Source organism: Rhinatrema bivittatum, chromosome 2 (assembly GCF_901001135.1).
Source record: "Rhinatrema bivittatum chromosome 2, aRhiBiv1.1, whole genome shotgun sequence".
Lineage (NCBI taxonomy): Eukaryota > Metazoa > Chordata > Amphibia > Gymnophiona > Rhinatrematidae > Rhinatrema > Rhinatrema bivittatum.
The window spans coordinates 294,399,107-294,418,787 of record NC_042616.1 but is presented as its reverse complement, the minus strand read 5'-3'; the positions used below and the strand labels follow the sequence as shown (position 1 = coordinate 294,418,787).

At 39.0% G+C, this 19,681-nt stretch overlaps 1 protein-coding gene across 20 annotated transcripts in view; it reads right to left on the bottom strand.

Annotated features, from left to right (window-relative positions):
* CLASP2 (cytoplasmic linker associated protein 2) overlaps positions 1–19,681 on the bottom strand; it is a 963,528-nt gene that overhangs the window by 54,114 nt on the left and 889,733 nt on the right. For all 20 annotated transcript variants that reach the window (XM_029589622.1, XM_029589627.1, XM_029589623.1 and 17 more), the window contains one exon: positions 4,586–4,714. In XM_029589622.1, coding sequence (XP_029445482.1) covers positions 4,586–4,714 — 129 coding nt within the window. The remainder of the gene's footprint in view (positions 1–4,585; positions 4,715–19,681) is intronic.

Genomic DNA, 19,681 nt, shown 5'->3' with positions numbered 1-19,681 from the left:
CCCGTTCCCTCTGAGGCCGCTCCGAAATTGGAGCGGCCTCCGAGGGAACTTTCCTTCCACCCCCCACAGCACCTTCCCCTCCCTTCCCCTACCTAACCCACCCCTCCGGCCCTATCTAACCCCCCCCTACCTTTATTTGAAAAGTTACGCCTACCTCCGGGCAGTAGTAACTTACGCGCGCCGGCTGTCTGCTGGCGCAGCAGGCCCCGACACAGGCCGCTGTGTCAGGGCACTCGGCCACGCCCCCGACCGCCCCTTTTTGCAAGCCCCGGGACTTATGTGCGCTGCCGAGCCTATGCAAAATAGGCTCGGCGCGCGCAGGGGCGTTTTAAAAGGGTTACGCGCTTACCTTATGCGTGTAACCCTTTTAAAATCCGGCCCGATATGTCAGTGCACCAGCATATATGCTGAAATGTTTGCAAACAGTACAGAATGCAACAGCCAGACTAATAGCTGGTACCTGATTATATGATCACATCACTCCTGCGCTTTATTCCTTACACTGGCTTCCCATAAACTGGAGGATCCAATTTAAAATTGTCACCCTGATACATCGAGCCTTAAATAGTGAAACTTCCATTTGTGACAGCTCTTTATTGAAAATGTACAAACCGCAGAGCAGTTTGAGATTTTTCAGTCGCAATCTGTTGGAAGTTCCTGCAGCTCACCAAGTACACCTAGATGAAACCAGCGTACCTTTTACAATGCAGGCCCAATATTATGGAATAGCTTACCAGATATCATCCAAATTTTTCTCTGTTACCTTACATTTAGGAAGCATGTTAAAGCTTTCTATTTCCAGCAGGTTTTTAAAACCTAATATAGATGTTTGATTATGGAATTAATTGCATTGATCATGGTTCTTTGTATTATTTTTGTATTAATTGTCATGAGTTTTTAAGTTTATATTATTTCACTGTACTTTTGTTTGTTTTTATTTGATATTTTTGTTTTTAGTTATTTTACTTTTTTTAGTATATTTTTCTGATTGCATAAGCTTTTATCATCTATGTAAACTGTGAATTGCCAAGTACCTCTGATCGAGTGGGTTACAAATCATGAAATAAAATAAATAAAAATACAGCACCAGAAATCACTGTGTAGGCAACTCATACATCTTTTCTGCAGGTAAGTGCTACCACACAGATACACAGAAGAAAACAAGAAGAAAACAAGAAAAGATGCACCATGGTGGCACCAAACTAATTGGCACCTATATGGCAATTTCTGGCACAGTCATGTACAATCAGAAAATGCTGAGTAATGTGTCTTACACTTCATTTCCTAGGTTTTTCTTCTCCTTATCACCACTACCTTCCTTTTTTCACTTTTCTCTCTCTCCAAATACTCTTAGCTCCCTCAGATTTATTTGTACTCTTCTTCCTTATTGCTTGGAGCAGGATCCCACCCTTTCCTCTCAGCACTGGTATAAGGCTGAAAATTATCCTCCCTCTTCAGCCCCCATTCCTTTTCACTCTGTTTTTTTCTCCTGATTCTCCCTTAACTCCCTCCCAACTATCTTCATTTGCGCTCTCTCATGAATCTCTATCCATGGCTAATTTCAAAACATCATACTATATTAACCTCTAGCACAAGCAGCTACAGGGCAGGGCAAGAAGCACTTCTCTCTTGCAATGCTGCTCCTGCCCTTACCTCCACCAGAATCATTCTTTGTAGGTAAGGAATTGGAGAAGATTCAAAATCCATGTAAATCTAGAAGAGGTGCTTGTGCAAATTTGACAAACTAAATAGTAGCAACTCACTGGGACCCAGAATGTATTCATTCAGAGTTCTCAAGGAACTCAAATATTTCATCACATACACACTTCTGATAATATATAATCCATCATTAAAACCTACTACCGGTACCTGAGAACTAGAAGGCAGCCAACATGACACCAATTTTTTAAAAGTGCTCCAGAGGCCAAACTGGAAACAAGAGATCAGTAAGCATGTTGGTGCATGGCCAAATGGTGGGAATGACAGTGAGGTACCCAATTACATAGCATATGGATCATCATAGCTTAATGGGGGAAGAACTAGCATGGATTTATACAAGGGAAGACATATTTTACTAATCTAATATAATTATTTGAAGGTGTGAATAAGTATGTGACTAAGGGTGATATGATGTATCTGGATTTTCAGAAAGTGATATAATCCCTCATTAGATGCTCCTCAGGTATTTAATAAATCATGGGGTAGGAGACAATGTATTTTTGTAGACTGGTAACTGCTTAAACAATAGGAAATAAAGAGTAAGACTAAATGGTAGTGAAATGCCCCAAGGATCACTACCCAGACCAGTGTTCTTTCATGTACTCATGAATTCAAGAAAGCATGGGATAAATATAGGGGATCTCTAAGGGACTTAATTTTTGGGTACTTGCCAGGTTCTTATGGCCTGGATGGGCCACTGTTGGAAACAGGATGCTGGGCTTGATGGACCCTTGGTCTGACCAAGTATGGCATTTTCTTATGTTCTTATGTTCTTAAGTGATGGGAACTATAAAACTAAATTAATTGGGGGTGAAGGGTAGACTAGATAGGCCATATATCCACCATCATGTTTCTATGTGACTATCATTAAGGAGCAACGAGTGAGGTTATCAAATTTGCAGGTGACACATTAGTCAAAGTAATTAAAACATAAGCAGGATAAGAAACTGAAAAAGGATCTTGTGTGAACAGAGAACTAGAAAGCTAAATGGCAGATGAAGTTTAATGTGGACAAGTACAAAGTGATGCAGAAAAGGAAACAATTTCAACTGTATGTATAAAAGGCTGGGTTCCACATTAAGAGTTACCACTCAGGAAAAACACCTTGGCATCACTGCGGACAATGCATTTAAATTCTCAGGTCAAAAAATATCCAAATAAGTTAGGAATTATTTATGAAGGAAGAGAAAATAAAAACATAAAAACTGAGATTATTATAATCCCTCTTTATAAATCCATGGTACCATCAGTTCTTCAATACTTTATGCAGTTTTGGTGAAGTAGAGACAGAGGAGTTATGAGAAACCTATAAAATCATGATTGGTGTGGAACAAAGTAAATAACAGTGATTTACCCTTTCAAATAGAACTAGGAATAGGGAACACTAGATGAAAGCAAAAAACTAGCGGAGTTAAAATCCAAATCATTAAAACAAATTTAAGAAACTATTTTTTCAGTCAATGCATAATTAAGCTGCGGAATTTGATAGGGACGATATTTCATTTGAGAACAACAACAAAAAAAATGCTGACATTTGCTGTTTCGTTTTCAAAACAAATCAAATTTCATTTTGTTTTGGTTTTAACATGTATTAAAATATTTAGCACTTGCCCAAAAGAAAAATTGAAACAATAAGTTTCCTGCATACTCCTAGAATTTTTTTTTACAAAGAATGCGATCAAGGCCAGTAGAACAGCTATTTTTAAAAAAAGGTTTGGACAAATTTCTGAAAACAGATTCATTAAAAGTTATTAGCCAGGCTGGCTTGAGTACTACCTCTCTTATTGCTGTGAACTGGGAGTGAACAATAAGGAATAGATCTTCCCATTAGGATCTATGGAGTATTTGCTCCAAGAGATCTGGATTGGCCACTCTCTAAGACAGGATGGTGGGCGCAATGGACAAAAATGGCACCTGTGTCTCCTCCTGTTGTTTATTTTTTCCATCTATTCCACTGGGTGGAAGTTTTAGAATGACAGAAGGTGCTCCTGTGAACTCTACTGAAGACCTGCAGTTGTAACACTGTCAAATCTAGAGAAATCCTAATCACAGGGACTGGGCTGATCTGGAAATGAACCCAAGTGATGCATTAGTTCATTGGATTTACTACTTTTCTATTAATGCTGAAGCCCTATGCACTATTGCCCAAATTTTAAGAGCTTTGCATGCGTAAAAAACGGAGGTTACGTGTGTGGTCGAGCCCTGTGGTGTGATTGCACCATGAATCATGACAGAAGTATTATAATATTCTCTGTTTTATTTTCTATTCCTTTCTGAATCATTCCTAACATTCTATTTGCTTTTTTGACCGCTGCTACACACTGAGCTGATTTCAACAAATTGTCTACAAGGACTCAAGATCCTTTTCCTGAATGGTGACTCCTAATGTAGAACCCACTATTGTTCACCTAGTTTATTTTCCTTAAGTGCATCACTTTTCATCTGTCCACATTAAAATGACATCTGCCATTTAGATGCCGACTCCTCCAATCTTGTAAGATCCTTTTGCAGTTCCTCACAATTTGCTTGTGTTTTTAACAACTTTAGATAATTTAGTATCATCTAGAGTCACTGCTCCCTTTTCCAGATCATTTATGAATATGTTAAACAGCATTGGTCCTAGATCCATGGGGAACTTCACTATTTACCTTTTGCCACTGGGAAAACTATTTAGCCCAACTCCATTTCTTGTCTCAGTTACAGGTAAACAGGACATTACCTCCCATCATCTCTCTTTTTTTTTTTTTTTTTAACAAGATTACCCACCATATATAAAAAACATTGCATACACTGCAAAGGGTCTTCTTCCCTAAAACACACAAATAATGCAAACAATTCAAAAGGCAAAACTCATTTGTTTACTAACCTCCTTATGAGGATCTTTATGAGCTTCTAATGTCTTCATTATTGTTAGCTCTGCATAATTTTTAAATCTTGCAGGTTGATTCTTCAGAATTTCTCTCAAAACCCTCAGAGCCAGAGCTCTTATAGCATGCTAAAATTGAAAAAGAAAATCATTTTATTTAATGAAGCTATATGTTTAATATTTCCCTTAGGCATGCAGAAAAAAATTGTGGCATCAATAACTGCATATATATACACAGATTAACATTAACCTGATTTTTATGCTTTCTTAGAGTCTCATTTACAGGGTCCTCTATACTTACTGTGAAAATGAGATGCTGGGTCCTATATGTATATGTCCCTAGTGTATTGTATTCCAGGTCATATCAGCTGAGTTTTATGATTTATGATTTTTTTATTCTCTCTTACTGCTCAGGATCTAGTCAACATATTCATGCCATCAGAGCTCTGATGATGTCATGAGCAGAGATAACTTTGGGGTTAAGGAATTCATTTTCATTGAGCAGTAAAGGTTTTTTTCAAATCTTAATCACACAGATTTCAACATATCATTGTTCATTATTGTGTGTATTGCAGGTCCCAAGAAATCACTTTTTTTCACAGAAAATCAGAATAATGTGAGATTATGTGATTATCAGATTATGTGATCCATAATCTCTTGTCCCAGTCCCAAATAAAAATGAACTTGAATTCCTAGGAAATTTGTTTTTAAAAATGAAAATATGAAATGCCAAACATGGCTTGTTACTTAGTTCACATATTGTGTACAATGAATTGCTAATTGTAATAGAACTTATAATTTTAATATTTTATGCAGTTTATACTTAGTCATATAATAAAAAGCTCAGCCAATTAGAAAGCACACCAATAATAAAAGTACAGTGGAACATGAATCAAAATAACGCCAGCCAACTTTAACACTATAAAATAAGCCAACATACTTTAACAAAAAACCTCAAAAGATGATCTAACAAGTGGAGTTTTTGCATAAAGGTAAGAAAGGCACCTCTACTTCTAATTTAGTATTCTAGGGATGTCAATGGAAATGTAGGCAGTGGCAAGATTGTTTCCTATTTTGGATAAGTCTTGTTTTGTTTTGACTTTTTTTTTTTTATATTAAAAACTTGGTAATTTATATTGCAAAACAGATCACTGCTTTACCACAGCCCATCTTTTAAACTGTGCCTTACAGAAGTTAAATTAATTACCTGTAATGTTCATTCTCTAACAGCAGCTGAATGTAGTCACACAAAGGTCGCATGACTTGTGTTTGGTCAAGGAAGAATGTCCAGAGATCTTTCCAGTAAAAGGTTCTGAGCATGTGTAGAAAAATAACTATACAACACCAAACCAACAGGGTCATTCATAAATGCGTTATGGCGTTAATGCACATGACAATGCCATAACATATGCGATAATAATGCTATCGCATGGCGCAAATGCAAATTTTGGGAAGGGGTAGGATTAGGGAAGAGTTTGGGCGGGATTTATGAAAATGGGCAATATCGCACCGTGCGATAGCATAACGCATGATATTGCACAGTTTTAACGCCAGAAATAACTACACCTTTTTTCCTGGCGTTAAGCTGTGCGATATGCCTGAAACGGCCATAACGCAATTCACGATAAATTTTTTAATTGCATTTTGGCCATTTCTAGGCTTGGGAGGAGAGATGGAAGTGGAGGAGAGAGAGGGAGAGTGGAGAGGGGAGACAGAGAGAGAGAGAGAGCCCGCGTGCCTCTAGGGAGACCCTCACAGTGTGCAACTATTTATATGCCTATAGGAAGTGCATCTAATAGCTTAAGTTGAGGTGTTGGTGATGGTTTAGTGTTTAGGGGCCAGTTTTTCATGTAGAGTGAGACATACAAACAGCACAGTACACCTCGGTGAAGATTTGACGTCATTTGGAGTGAGGAAAGTCTCACAAAGATTAACTTTTGTACTATGTTATCTTGGCCTAGCTTGATGGTATCCTGTTATAGATTCCATCAAGCTAGGGTGAGAGAACACAGTAGAAATGTCATCTTTGTGAGACTTTTCTCACTCCAGATGTCGTCAAATTTTCACCAAGGAGGACTGTGCTGTTCATGTGTATCTACTATCTCTCTTTATTTCTTACAATCCCAGTTCATTAGCCCTTGTTAATTGTAACTGCTTCTCTTCACCACGTTATTATGTTTTTGGTTGTATTCTTCGCACCCCTGTTTTCTGTAAACCGACATGATGTGAACGAGTTCATGAATGCTGGTATAAAAAAACCTTAAATAAAATAAATAAATAAATAAGATGCGAAACAGGAATTCTCACGGGACACGAAAAGTTTACTGCACCTCGCGATACTACCAATGCGAAGCAGTATGTTATCGCGTGGTGCGGTAATTCTAAAATTTCCATAAACATGCCCTTTTTTCTTAGCATGTGCGTTATCCTTTTGTTATTATCGCATTTTGATGAATCTAGGGGCAAGTGACATTCAGTTTAAGGATAAGCAAAGCTAACAAATGATGAAAAACTCCTCTTAAAAATGGAGAAGGGATATCTAACTCAAAGCTGCTTTTAACAAAGAACTAATATTCCAGGTAAGTAATTTCATTTTCCTTGACAAGCAGCCTCCATGGAGGCATTCCTACAGGACTATCTAGTTAAGGGCGGTGGGCAAACAAAAGGGATAGATAACAACAATGTCAGCAAATAACAAAAACACAACAAAGGCTTTCATCACAATTTAGTCATTGTTTTCCCTACAGAAATAAAACTCCAACATGAAACAGATGACAATCCTGGAAATGAACAGAAAAACATCCTGGGAGGGTATGAGTTGGTTATTATCTGTAACTTATATCCCAACAAAAAACATTATCAGGGCAAACATTTTTGTGTCATGAACAGACAACTTCATGTTGCACCCCTGCACATATCTTTCTAAGTAGGCTAACTTGAGATTAACAGCAGACATCACCCTTGCATGTCAGGCTTAAAATGGACTAAAATAAGAAATGTTATCTGCTAGCCACGAAGAGATGCTGCGGTTCCCATACAACTTCAGATCTGTTGGTATACAGAACAAAATGCTCAGTGGACTCTCTCAAACTTAGTTTTTATTTTGATTGGAAAATTTGCAGAGCATAACTGATATTACAGTTCATTTAAAACCAGTTATTAATGCAGTCTCACTCCAACTGATTAGAGTAGGAATAAAATATCTGGAACCAAATAGTAAATCCCTACAGTTAAATGGCTTGCTTCGACAAAGTCCATTAATCTACTATTTAATTGGATAAATTTATATAGGATTAAACAAAATCAGAAGGGCTAGTTTTTGAGACAACAACATATCTTTCTTTCTGCATTGTCTATAAAGGGTGACCATATAGCATAAAACAGTAAATTGTCTTTAAAATGAAAAGTCCTGGGTAGACTGTCTAAGAATTTAGTATGCTCTAGCTAAAAGTCTAGCGCTCTTTTGCAAGGCAGTATATGAAGTGTAGCTTCTCTCTTATGAGTGCAAGGGGAAATGTTGGAAAGACCACTGACTGATAAAGTAGAATCCTGATAACAATGCAGGCAAAAAATGAGGATAGCATGAAGCATCACCCAATTATGATGAAATTTAGTGTAATTTGGATAAGTCACTAAGGCCTGGTGCATAATGATATTGATTGAAGTGACCTGTATCAGTAATACAACCTTTCATATAAGGTATTTGAGCATTCAGCAGTTGAGAGGCTCAAAGGCAGCTTTCATCATATGGGTTAAAATGCACTGCTGTTCCATAACACTATGTGAGTCCAAATGAAGCAGAACCCACACAAACCTGACAACTAAAGGCTGGGCAAAAATTTGGTTACTTTCTATAAACTGGTGTTAACTGCTAATGACAGTTAAATGGATCCAAATGGAGTTAGTCTTTAAACCACTCTCAGATATGTAAAAGATATTCAAGTAGTTTTTACATAGGACAAGAAAAGGGATCTGAAGGCTTGCCTTCACAACAGGAGGCAAAACTCTTCCATTTAAAACCAGAACATGCTTGGCAGACTTCCTCCCAGGATTTCAGAGACTTCTTCAGATACACCGAGCTTACTTATCACTACCCTCTTGGCATCCAAACCATGATATGGCTAGGATTCAATGCTGGGACACAACAGTATATTTTGATTCTACATAATCAGGTTTGGAGAAGACTGTGGACCTATGAATTCAAACATCCAACATCTCTTAAGTCAGAACCACATCTGTTTTAGCCAATATAGCACCACAAGAATCCTAGACTATATCTCTACTGAGTTCTACTAAGCTAACAGGGGAAGGGCATAATATACATCTAAGAGGAATTTCTGCCATTGAAGGGAGAAGAAATCTATTGCTAGATTGCCAAGTGATGTCTTTCTAGAACAGAAAGCCTAATTCCATCACGCTCAGCACTGTTGGAAACAGATTCATCCATCAAGAAAGATCTTGCATAAGAACATAAGAAATTGCCAAACTGGGTATGATCAAGGGTCCATTAAGCCCAGCATCCTGTTTCCAACAGTGGCCAATCTAAGTCACAAGTACCTGGAATGACCCAAAACATTAAGGGATCAATTTTAAAACAAACGAGCGTGCGACTGTGTGCGCGCGGTTCCCAGCGCATGCATATGGACGCGTTTATTTTGTAACATGCGTGCATCGATGTGCACGTTATAAAATGTAGTTCTAGCACATGTGCGGGTGGGTTGGGACTTGCACGCGGGGGTGGGGGAATTTTAGAAACCAATGTGTGGCAACGCGAGTAGGCTTTCCCCAGTTCCCTATACCCCTACCTAACGTTCCTACCTTTTCCCCTCTCCAACCCCAAACCCCTACCTACCTACCCACCCTATTTTTTTTTTTTTTATATAACTTACCTGCTCCTTTGGAGCAGAAGTAAGTTATGCACGCTGGCCAGCTGCAGGCGTGCACTTCCCAGGGTCTAATGGCCGCTGTCCCGGTCAGTCTCCTCCCCACGTGCCCCCCGGCCCGCCCCTTTTCAATGGCCTGGCACTTCTGTGCATATCGGGGGTTACATGCGTGGCCAGGCCCTTTCTAAAATGTGCTTGGTACGCATAAGGCCTGGCCACACGTGTAAAACCTCCATATTTTACGTGATTGGGCCATCGAAAATTCGGGCTAAATTAGGTATCAAGCTACTGTTCTTTAGTGATTAATAGCAGTTTATGGATTTTTTTTTAAGGAACTATCCAAACCTTTTTTAAACCCAGTTACACTAACTGCAGTAACCACATCCCCTGCAATGAATTCCAAAGCTTAACTATGTGCAGATTGAACTTCATGGAGATCTCCTGAGTCCATCTATTATCTGAGAGTAAATAACTGATTTACATTAACTTATTCAAGTCCTTTCATGATTTTGCAGTCTTCTATCATATCTCACTTCAGTCATCTCTTCTTCAAACCGAACAGCCCTAACCTCTTTAGCCTTTCCTCATAGGGGAGCTGTTCCAGGGCCCCTTATTTTGGTCATCCTTTTCTGCACTTTCTCCGCACTGGAGATAGTTGCACTAACTATCTTTTTTCAGATGTGGCAACCAAAATTGCACACAGTATTCAAGGTGCAGTTTCACCATGGAGTGATACAGAGGCATTATGACATCCACTGTTTTATTTGCCATTCCCTTCCTAATAATTCTTAACATTGTTTGTTTTTTTGACTGCCACAGCACACTGAGCCAATGATTTGTTTGCGAACTCCTGATCCAAGGACCATTCATTTGGTGGTGGGGAGTGGCAGCTAGTCTGTCTCAACTCAGTTTGTTTGCCATGCAATATTCTTGTTCTTTTAGGCAAGTGGCAATTAGGGTTCTCTCTTTCTTGGCCTGGCAGTTTCTTTCTGCTACTTTGGGCTTCCAGCTCAATCAGAACCAGCCTCTATAGGGCTATAGTACAATGAGCTTTCTTTGCAACTATTCAGAATCTTTAACTGAGGGCTGTCCAAACTTCTCATAAGGGGCCACACGGCATTTTTTCTCATTCACGGGGCAGGTATTTTTCAGAATGATATTAATTAAAACAAAAAATGTACATATTTTTGTATATTAAATAATTTTTTTACATTATAAAAATACTTTTCAAATCTAGCTTGTGTGTCTGCATAATTTATATTCTTTTTTGGGTGGGAATAAGCAATTTCAAATATAAACACAGGAAGAGAACCTCATGGAGGCAGCGAGGAGGAGAAGATGAGTTACAGGGGACAGGGAAAGGACTGGGGATGGGAAGAGGAGAAAGAGAAAGGAAGAGGTATGGGGAGATGAGAAGGATTGGGGAAGAGGAAAGAGTGTATGATCCTCCTTTCACACTCAGAGGATGCTGTGATCAATGCACAGTGATTGGCAGAAGAATGATCAAAAAAAGAACATTTCCAGAATAAACATTAACATTCCCTTTTTCTTCACTCCAAATGAAACATTGAAAAATCTAGGCAATGCAAAAAAGCATAAGAAAAAATGTAATTATTTAAAAAAAATTTCTAAATCACTTTCCTGACCTGAAAGGTCACTCAAGTGTACAATACTGATAAAAAAAACCCCCTGCAAGATAGTGCACACTTTATACAAAACCACAAATACTAAACATGAAATAGGTACCAACAAAATACATTCACAAACTATAACTAAATCAAATTTACTCCTCGGCAAAACACAACAGAAAATGAGAATGGCTCATGACCAAATAAAGAAGTTTGTCAAAACAACACTCCTTAGGTGATAGATACAATCTAAATTGAGTTGCAGTTGGTCCAGTGTGACATGGGTCACTTAACACACATACTTATAAACTTTATTACAGTTTATTTTCTGACCAGATTGGGCAGGCAAATAGCCCTTATCTGCTGACATCTATGATCTTGCCATACTTTTTCTGGAACAATCTTCAGACATTCCTCTTCTGATGCACATGGTAGGTCATGTGTATCTCCATTGAGGCTGCTTGTTATTAGATAACCTATGTTTCTTTTCTCTCAAAATATTTCTGATCACTTATAACATTTCTAAAATGTATTTTCTTTGATAAAGTTCATCCGCTCACTACTAAATCAGTGTCAAAAAAAGAAACAAACACTAAAAATCAATAATGACATTGTCTTTAGCATATGGATACCAATTTAAAAAGAAATTTAACTTACAACAAAATGTCATTATGATCTAGTTCTGGTAGCTGCATTGGTCATGGATAAAACTGGATTCTTTTCAGGTTCTGATAGTTTTTATTGGATTAACAGAAGTCTTATACAAAGACATTCAAGACCATGCAGAACATACATGTTTCTTTTGAAGATGATTCCTGTGTAGTCTTGAATGCTCACAAACAATTATCTTTGGATAAATCTTCTGCAGATCTAATAAAAGGTATCAGATCTTGCAAATAATTCAGTTTTCTCTAGGTCCAATATGGCTAAGAGTATCGAGGAATTTGTTTCTTGATGTCCTACACAGTGGCTTGCTGGATATTTCCAGTAAAATAAGAACAATATAAAATTCCAAATAATTCATTAAAATAGTGAACCAGCACAGTCAAATAGAAAGATTCAGTTCACTATTAGCTATTTAATGAGTCCTTGGAAGAATAAAAATAAATATTTCTAATGCACTTCTAGAATAATTTATTCTATAAATGTATCATACATCATTAGAAAGCTAAGAATCATAACTTTCCAGTGGCAGACAACATTTATTCTGAAAATACAGATATTTTATTTTTAATGTATTTTACTCCTGCTTCTAGCATCTGCTCTGGCTTTATCATTTATCATTGCCATTCCATCACACTGTCACCCTCAGCCATGGAAACAATGTCTGTCCATCTGTTTTTCCTCATCAATCTTACATCCAACTTTATTAAAAAGGAGCACACTACCACAACAAACATGTTTCTACCTTTCAATGACCTATATAACACATTTTTACCACTATATGGACCTGTTTCAAGAGAAGTATAAAAAGAAGAGAAATGTATCTTTTTCACTGAACAAGCCATTCCAGACCTTTTCAAGAGTACAAGATTACTGTGACTCAAAACTAATGACATGAAGAACAAAAATCTGAAGGAAAAAAATTTTTTTTTAAAGCACCATAATTTTCTTCCTGCAACAGTTGTATGTAGCAGCCAAAGGACCTACTGAGACGACAAAGTTGTTTGGGTGTAACAGTGGTTTTCAGAAGACAGCAGAATAACGAGTCACACATGTGGGTGATGCCATCTAACAGCACTGAACAGAGATCATCTCTAAGAGAATTCCAGAAAAGCCTGAAAAAGTTTGCCTGGCTTAGTGTGGGATTTCCTATGTAGTCCCCTCACTCTTTTAGTTTAGAAGAATACAATTCTGAAAAAGGAAGAGAACTGTTTATCCTGTTCACCTCAGACAACACCTGTTAACTGGTAAACAACTTTCCTTTCTCCAAAGAACAGCAAGATGAACAGTTATGCATGTGGGAGTCCCGAGCTAAGTGTTGCCTTCTAACAAAACAGGGAAAAACCACCACAAGACTGCCAATGGGCAGGAACCATATTTTTGTTGTGCAAAGTCCTTTCTGCAAAACAATTTTATTCATTTTAAGAACAATGTACCGTTCACAATAAATGGCAAAAATTACCATTAAATATTGTGAACCACAATCTGACAAACTAACATCAAAGGTCTTAGATGCCACAGAACTACAAAGTTTGTTTCTATAATCCCCCCTCCCCCATCTTCTCTCCTGATTCTTAACTATTTCTGATTTTATTTTTAAAAAGACAACTGAAAATTATAAAAATGGAATTGAATTCAACCCCTTGAAGTAGCCTTGGAGAACAGACTGACCAAACTTACTGTTGTATCATGTGTCTGTTTTCAAACAGTAATGGGATATTAATGTGTGGAGTGAACGCTATGTTGCAATTTTGCAAATCTTCTCAACAAAGCTTACCTGAGATGGGCCACCAATACTGCCATGGCTCTAACGCTGAGTTGTGACATGCCCAGGCATAACAAAAGGAGATATAATATGCTATCAAATTAGAAAGCATCCATTTCACTATAGAATAGGTCTATTGGGATCAAAAGACCCAAAAAGCTGGGATGACTTTCTATGGGATTCAGGTTGTTCCAGGTACAAAGCAAGAGCTGTTTTGCAATCCCCCTTTGCATATGTGGCCTGGGAAAGAATATTGGAAAGATGACTGATTGCTTAAGTTTCATGTCTGACACTTCCTTAGGCAGGAACTTGGGATGCATACAGAGAACCATCCTATTATTGAAAATCTTTACACAGGGTGGATAAGTCACTAGGGTCTGGCAGCTCACTGACTGTGTACTGAAGTAACTGACACCAAAATTATGACCTTCCTGGGTCAGGTATTTGTGCTCACAGAAGTCTAATAGTTCCAAAGAAGCTTTCATCAGAACTAAGCTTAAATCCCATGTCACAATTAAGTTGCTTGATAGGCGGCTTCAAGTGAAACAAACCCCACCTAAACTGGACAAGAAAAGGCTGAACAATGATGGGGTTTATTTTTAGCACAGAAACCCTTCTTATATCACTCGCAGACAACATCCTTATAAACATGGAAAAAGGTCAAACTCACCTACTAGTGCTACTCGATCTACCTGCCGCCTTCGATACCGTGAACCATGCAATTCTCCTAGAACGATTAATAGACATAGGCATAAAGGGATCTGTGCTCAGCTGGTTCAAGTCCTTCCTTTCCAACAGGTGCTATAAAGTCAAGATTAACAACAAAGAATCCCCTGCTGTCTGCTCCAACATGGGTGTTCCCCAGGGATCCTCCCTCTCACCTACCCTCTTCAACATTTACCTACGCCCGCTATGCCACCTACTTACAAAGCTAAATCTTTCCCATTACCTTTATGCAGATGACGTCCAAATAATCATTCCTATCACCGAATCCCTACAAAAAAACATAATTCATTGGAACAACTGTCTTCAAGCAATTAACCACCTCCTCGCCTTTCTCAACCTAGTTTTGAACACCAACAAGACGGAGATCCTCATTATCTCTCAAGATGACCGCACCACCCACCTCACCTTACCGTCCGCCTCACAACCAACCATTTCAACGATCAAACACTCTCCTCATGTCAGAGACTTAGGCGTCACTCTGGATAACCAGCTCAACCTTAAGAAGTTCGTTAACACCACCACTAAGGAGTGCTTCTTTAAACTCCAAGTCCTCAGAAACCTGCACTTACAAGATTTCAGACTGGTACTTCAATCAATCATATTATCAAAACTGGACTATTGCAATTCCCTGCTACTCTGTCTATCAGCCATCTCCATAAAACCCCTTCAGATGGTGCAGAACTCTGCAGCCAGGCTCCTCACCAATACCAAAAAAAGGGAACACATCACCCCGACTCTTATGAACCTACACTGGCTCCCCGTCAAATTCAGGATCCTATTCAAGGTACTCACGATTATTCACAAATCCATCCACAACCTCACCACTCTCAACACTTCCACCCAACTAAAACCATATATCTCTTCCAGACCAATCAGGAGTGCCTACCAAGACACCTTGTACGCTCCCCAAGCCAAAACATCAATCAGAAAACGGGCCATTTCGACTGCTGGTCCACACCAATGGAATGCGTTACCCCCCGACCTCAGACGATAATCTTGCCCTTCTGTCTTAAAAAAGAGACTTAAAACATGGCTTTTTAGCCAAGCCTTTCAGGATACCTAATCGCCGTTTGCCTTTAACTCCCCCTAAACGAACTTTCCAGCCAGACAACTCAATTCCACTCCCCACTTCTACTCCTTGCCCCTTCGACCATCCCTCCCACTCCCCTCTTCTACTCTTTGCACCTTCGTCCATCCCTCCAGTTTCTTCCTTTTCCCGATATGATTTATTTATTGTATTCAATTTAATTTTATCTCTTGTTGAGATGAGTTTCATGAGTTCTCAGGTTATGTTTAGACGAGTTTTTGACATGTTTTCAACTGTTTTACCTGGCAACATTGTTCCTTGTACCGCCCTAGAGCGAATTTGATGTTTCATTGTGAACCGATATGATTTGTATTTTTACAGGAATGTCGGTATATACAAAATAAAAATAATTAAATAAATAAATCTATGCTGATGATAAATGACAACTCCACTGATGTAAACCCCTAACACAGAGCTGGTTTTGAAGCTAGACTCTGAAAGAGGCAAAAGTTATGCAAGCATGACAAGGATCTAGAGCCTTGCTCTCACACCAGATGGGAAAACTCCTCCATTTAAAACAGTAACATTTCCTGGTGGATTCCTTTCCACGAGCCAGAAGTACCTATGACACTTACCTTAGAGAATCCAGAAGAACAAATTACTACCACTGCAACATCCAAGCTGTGAGGGCAAGAAAGTGTATATTGGGATGAAATAAGATTATTTGTGATGAGGGCTGGGGGAAATTGCCCAGCTTGACTGGTTTCCAGATACTCCCGAAGGAGTGGAAACCAAATGTATCTTGGCCAAGAAGGAGCTATGAATATCCTCAGTCCCTTCACAATTGTACTAAGATCTTTGTAAACAGAGGTATGGTAGGACTTGCATACAGAAAACCTGTCCTCAAATGAAACAAGCTTTCTGAGACTAGGTGACCCTCTCACCTACCTCTAGGCAGAAACACAATACTATTCTGTTTAGGATGGTCACAAATAAGTCTATCATGAGTGTTCCCCATTTGAAAAATATCCTGTTCCTGGCCAGAGATTACTTTGGCAGACCCAACAACCAACAGTCTGTCTTGTTGGGGTGTTTTAATTTTCTTGTCAAGCATGTGGTTCTTAGAATCGTTCCAGGAGACAGCCCAGTTCCACAGACTGAGTCTCCCAACACAAAAGGAGAGATCATGCTCCTCCCTGCTTGTTCATGCAGAACATAACTACCTAGTTGCTTGTTTTGACTAAGAACATTTTCTTGGCCACCTGATTATTGAAGGCTTAAAGAGTGTTCATCACTGCTTGTAGTTCCAATAATTTGATGTGATAATTTTTTCTTGGATAGACCAAGGACCCTAGATGTTAAGTTCCTGTTTATGAGCTCCAAAGCCGAGAGTTGAGGTATTACCTATCAGATCAGTTTGGTAGGGTGGAATTTCACAGGATAAACCCATGAGCAGCTCCCTGTGACAACAATGTGCTTCTGAAATCTTTGCGTGGTCTGATTCTACATGGACTTCTGGCGATGTTCTATTGGTGGGGTGGGGAGTGGGGGGAGGTGGGTTTATATGAACTATCATTGCCATATAGTCCAACATCCTTAACATGTCTCAGGCTGAAGTCTGCTAACTGAAATATCCACCTCATTTGTAGATACCAATTCTGTAATCCTGATGATAGGGAGAAAAGCTCTTACCTGAGTCATGTCTAGCAGAGACCAGAAAAATTCCCTTATTATTTAATTTATGCTTTTTTGCCTGGAAGTTTCCTTTTGATCATCACAAGGTCTGAGATCATGGTGCCATGTCCATTCATCTACAACTACCATCATATTTTCTTCATGTTATATGTCCTCACCCCACCATCACTTTATCTAATCTCATATTTGCAGCGATGCTCCTCTGACTAGGAGCCCTTTGGAACCCCACAATCACGAGCCCTGATTCTGATTTCTAGGTATTACTAATGAGTAATGACCATGACTACTTCTTTTCCCTGCCGCCCACCTTCCAATGGGGGGCCTGTGAATGCTGCTTCCACAGCAACCCCAGCTGGTCCACAGAACAGAAATCAACCATGGACCTTCTGGCATGGCAGTGTTGAGTAGTGGTGATACCTCTGAGGCAGAAAATATATCAGAAGATTTTGAAACACCAACCCGCATTGGGATGTTTATGAAAAGCTAAGTCTTCTATAACAGAAAGATATGAATTTATGTTAATGAAATGGATAGGTTTTAAATACAAAAAAGAGAAAAAAAGGGTTGTAAATGATCCAGGACCTGTGGGCTGTTAATAATTGAGTGGCCTGTATATGGCTCATTATGAGCAGTGTGTATGAAAGTCCTTTATAAATCCATCACTTGTTTAAAGAGGTAGCACTGATGATGGTGAAATCTTAATATATTTGTGATTTGGTTTTTTGGATTAATTTACTCAATTTTGGAATATGTAGTGTGTGGTTATTTTTTAAACAAGGTTCACGCTTGATGTTAATTCAATCTTAACATTTTATCAAAGTCTCACTTCTGAAATTTAAATGCTTCCTTGCAGTCTTTAAGTCAAAGTTGTTTGCATTATGATCATTATGGCCCTACTACCATTACCTCTTGCACAAAATCCTTCATTTCACAATGGATTAAGTCTAAAATAGCTGACCCTCTTGTTAGTTCCTGGAGCAGCTGCTCCATGAAGCAATCAATTATTTAATCTACAAACTTTATCATCCTAGCAAGTCCTGATGTGACATTTACGCAGTCAATATTGGGGTAACTGAAATCTCCCATTATTACTTTGTTGCCAAATTTATTATCTTCCTTAATTTCTGTTATTTCATTGTCCGTCTGTTTATTCTGGTCAGCATACCCTATGCTAAACTCTTCCCTATCACACATGGAATTTCTATCCATAAAGCATCCTTGAGTATTGATTTCGATGTATCTCTGTATCAGTCAGATTATCCTTTAAATTCAGGGAGCACAGTCAGTCTCCATTTTCTAGAAAAGGGATTAAGATGCCTAGGGGAAATGATCTTGAATTTTTCCTTTCACAGGTACCTATTCAAGGTCCTTAGTTCTAGGATAGGACCAAGTCTTCCACTGTATTTGGTATTAGGAAATACTTGGAATAAAATCCCTACTCTCTTGTGGTGGAATGGGCTTGACCACTTTATCCTCTAAGACAGTGGGTCTCAACCTTTTTTCTGTCGGGACACACCTGATAAGATAGTTCTCACATGCATGACACACTGAACACATGACAATCACAAGGTAAATGTATACTTTGCATCCACAGGAACCCCCCTCACCCCCACCCCGACCCATAGCAATGGGTATAAAGCAGAACTAGAACATTCCCCGTACAACTCACCATATAAAAAAAAATTCTACTACCAGGTGCAATAGCTCTACTTATAAAAAGACAGCAGTTCACTACCAATGCATGTCCTATTGAAAAAACACAACAAATAAGGTGAGGTATTTTAATAGCCTACATGCTAGTTAAATACCATATTTTTCTCTCCGTAAGACGCACCTGACCAAAAGACGCACCTAGGATTCAGAGGGGAAAAAAAAACAAAAAACTGGTGTACTAAACAGTCCACTGCTCCTACCATGTGACAGGGGCTGACCAATGGCACTGGTAGCCCCTGTGACATAGTAAGGGCAAAGGGCCATCGGTGCCATTTTGATTACTGGCAGCAGACGGCCCAAGTGCAAGAGATCGCTCCTGGACCCTCGCTGGACCACCAGGGACTTTTGGCAAGTCTTGGGGGGGGGGGGGGGTGTCAGGAGGGTGGGGGGTTGTAGTTAGTTGTTTTTTTTTTTTATATATATTCGCTCCATAAGACACACAGACATTTCCCCCCCACTTTTGGGGGAAAAAAGTGCGTCTTATGGAGCGAAAAATACACCTCGGTCATACACACAAAATCGACCTTCACCAAGTACAGAAAGACCACAAATTACAATTACCCTGCCTATGAAAAGGCAACACTACACATATTAAACGAGGCCCTAAACACTAATACACCTCTAATTAGGAAAACAGAAAAAGTCAAGCTGCTTTAGATCCCACAGAGAAATAATTGTAAAACTATATGAAAGCAGAGTTGCTTACCTGTAACAGGTGTTCTCCCAGGACAGCAGGATGTTAGTCCTCACATATGTGTGACATCATCAGATGGAGCCCTGTCACGGAACACTTTTGTCAAAGTTTCTAGGACTTTGACGGGCACACTGAGCATGCCCAGCATGCCACTAACCCTGTAGCCACACGGGGTTCCCTTTCAGTCTCGTTTTAAAGCAAAAAAGTACGAGCGAAAAAATAAAATAAACTGTAGGCGAACCAAACTCCGTGGGGTGGCAGGCAGGTTTTGTTAGGACTAACATCCTGCTGAGCTGGGAGAA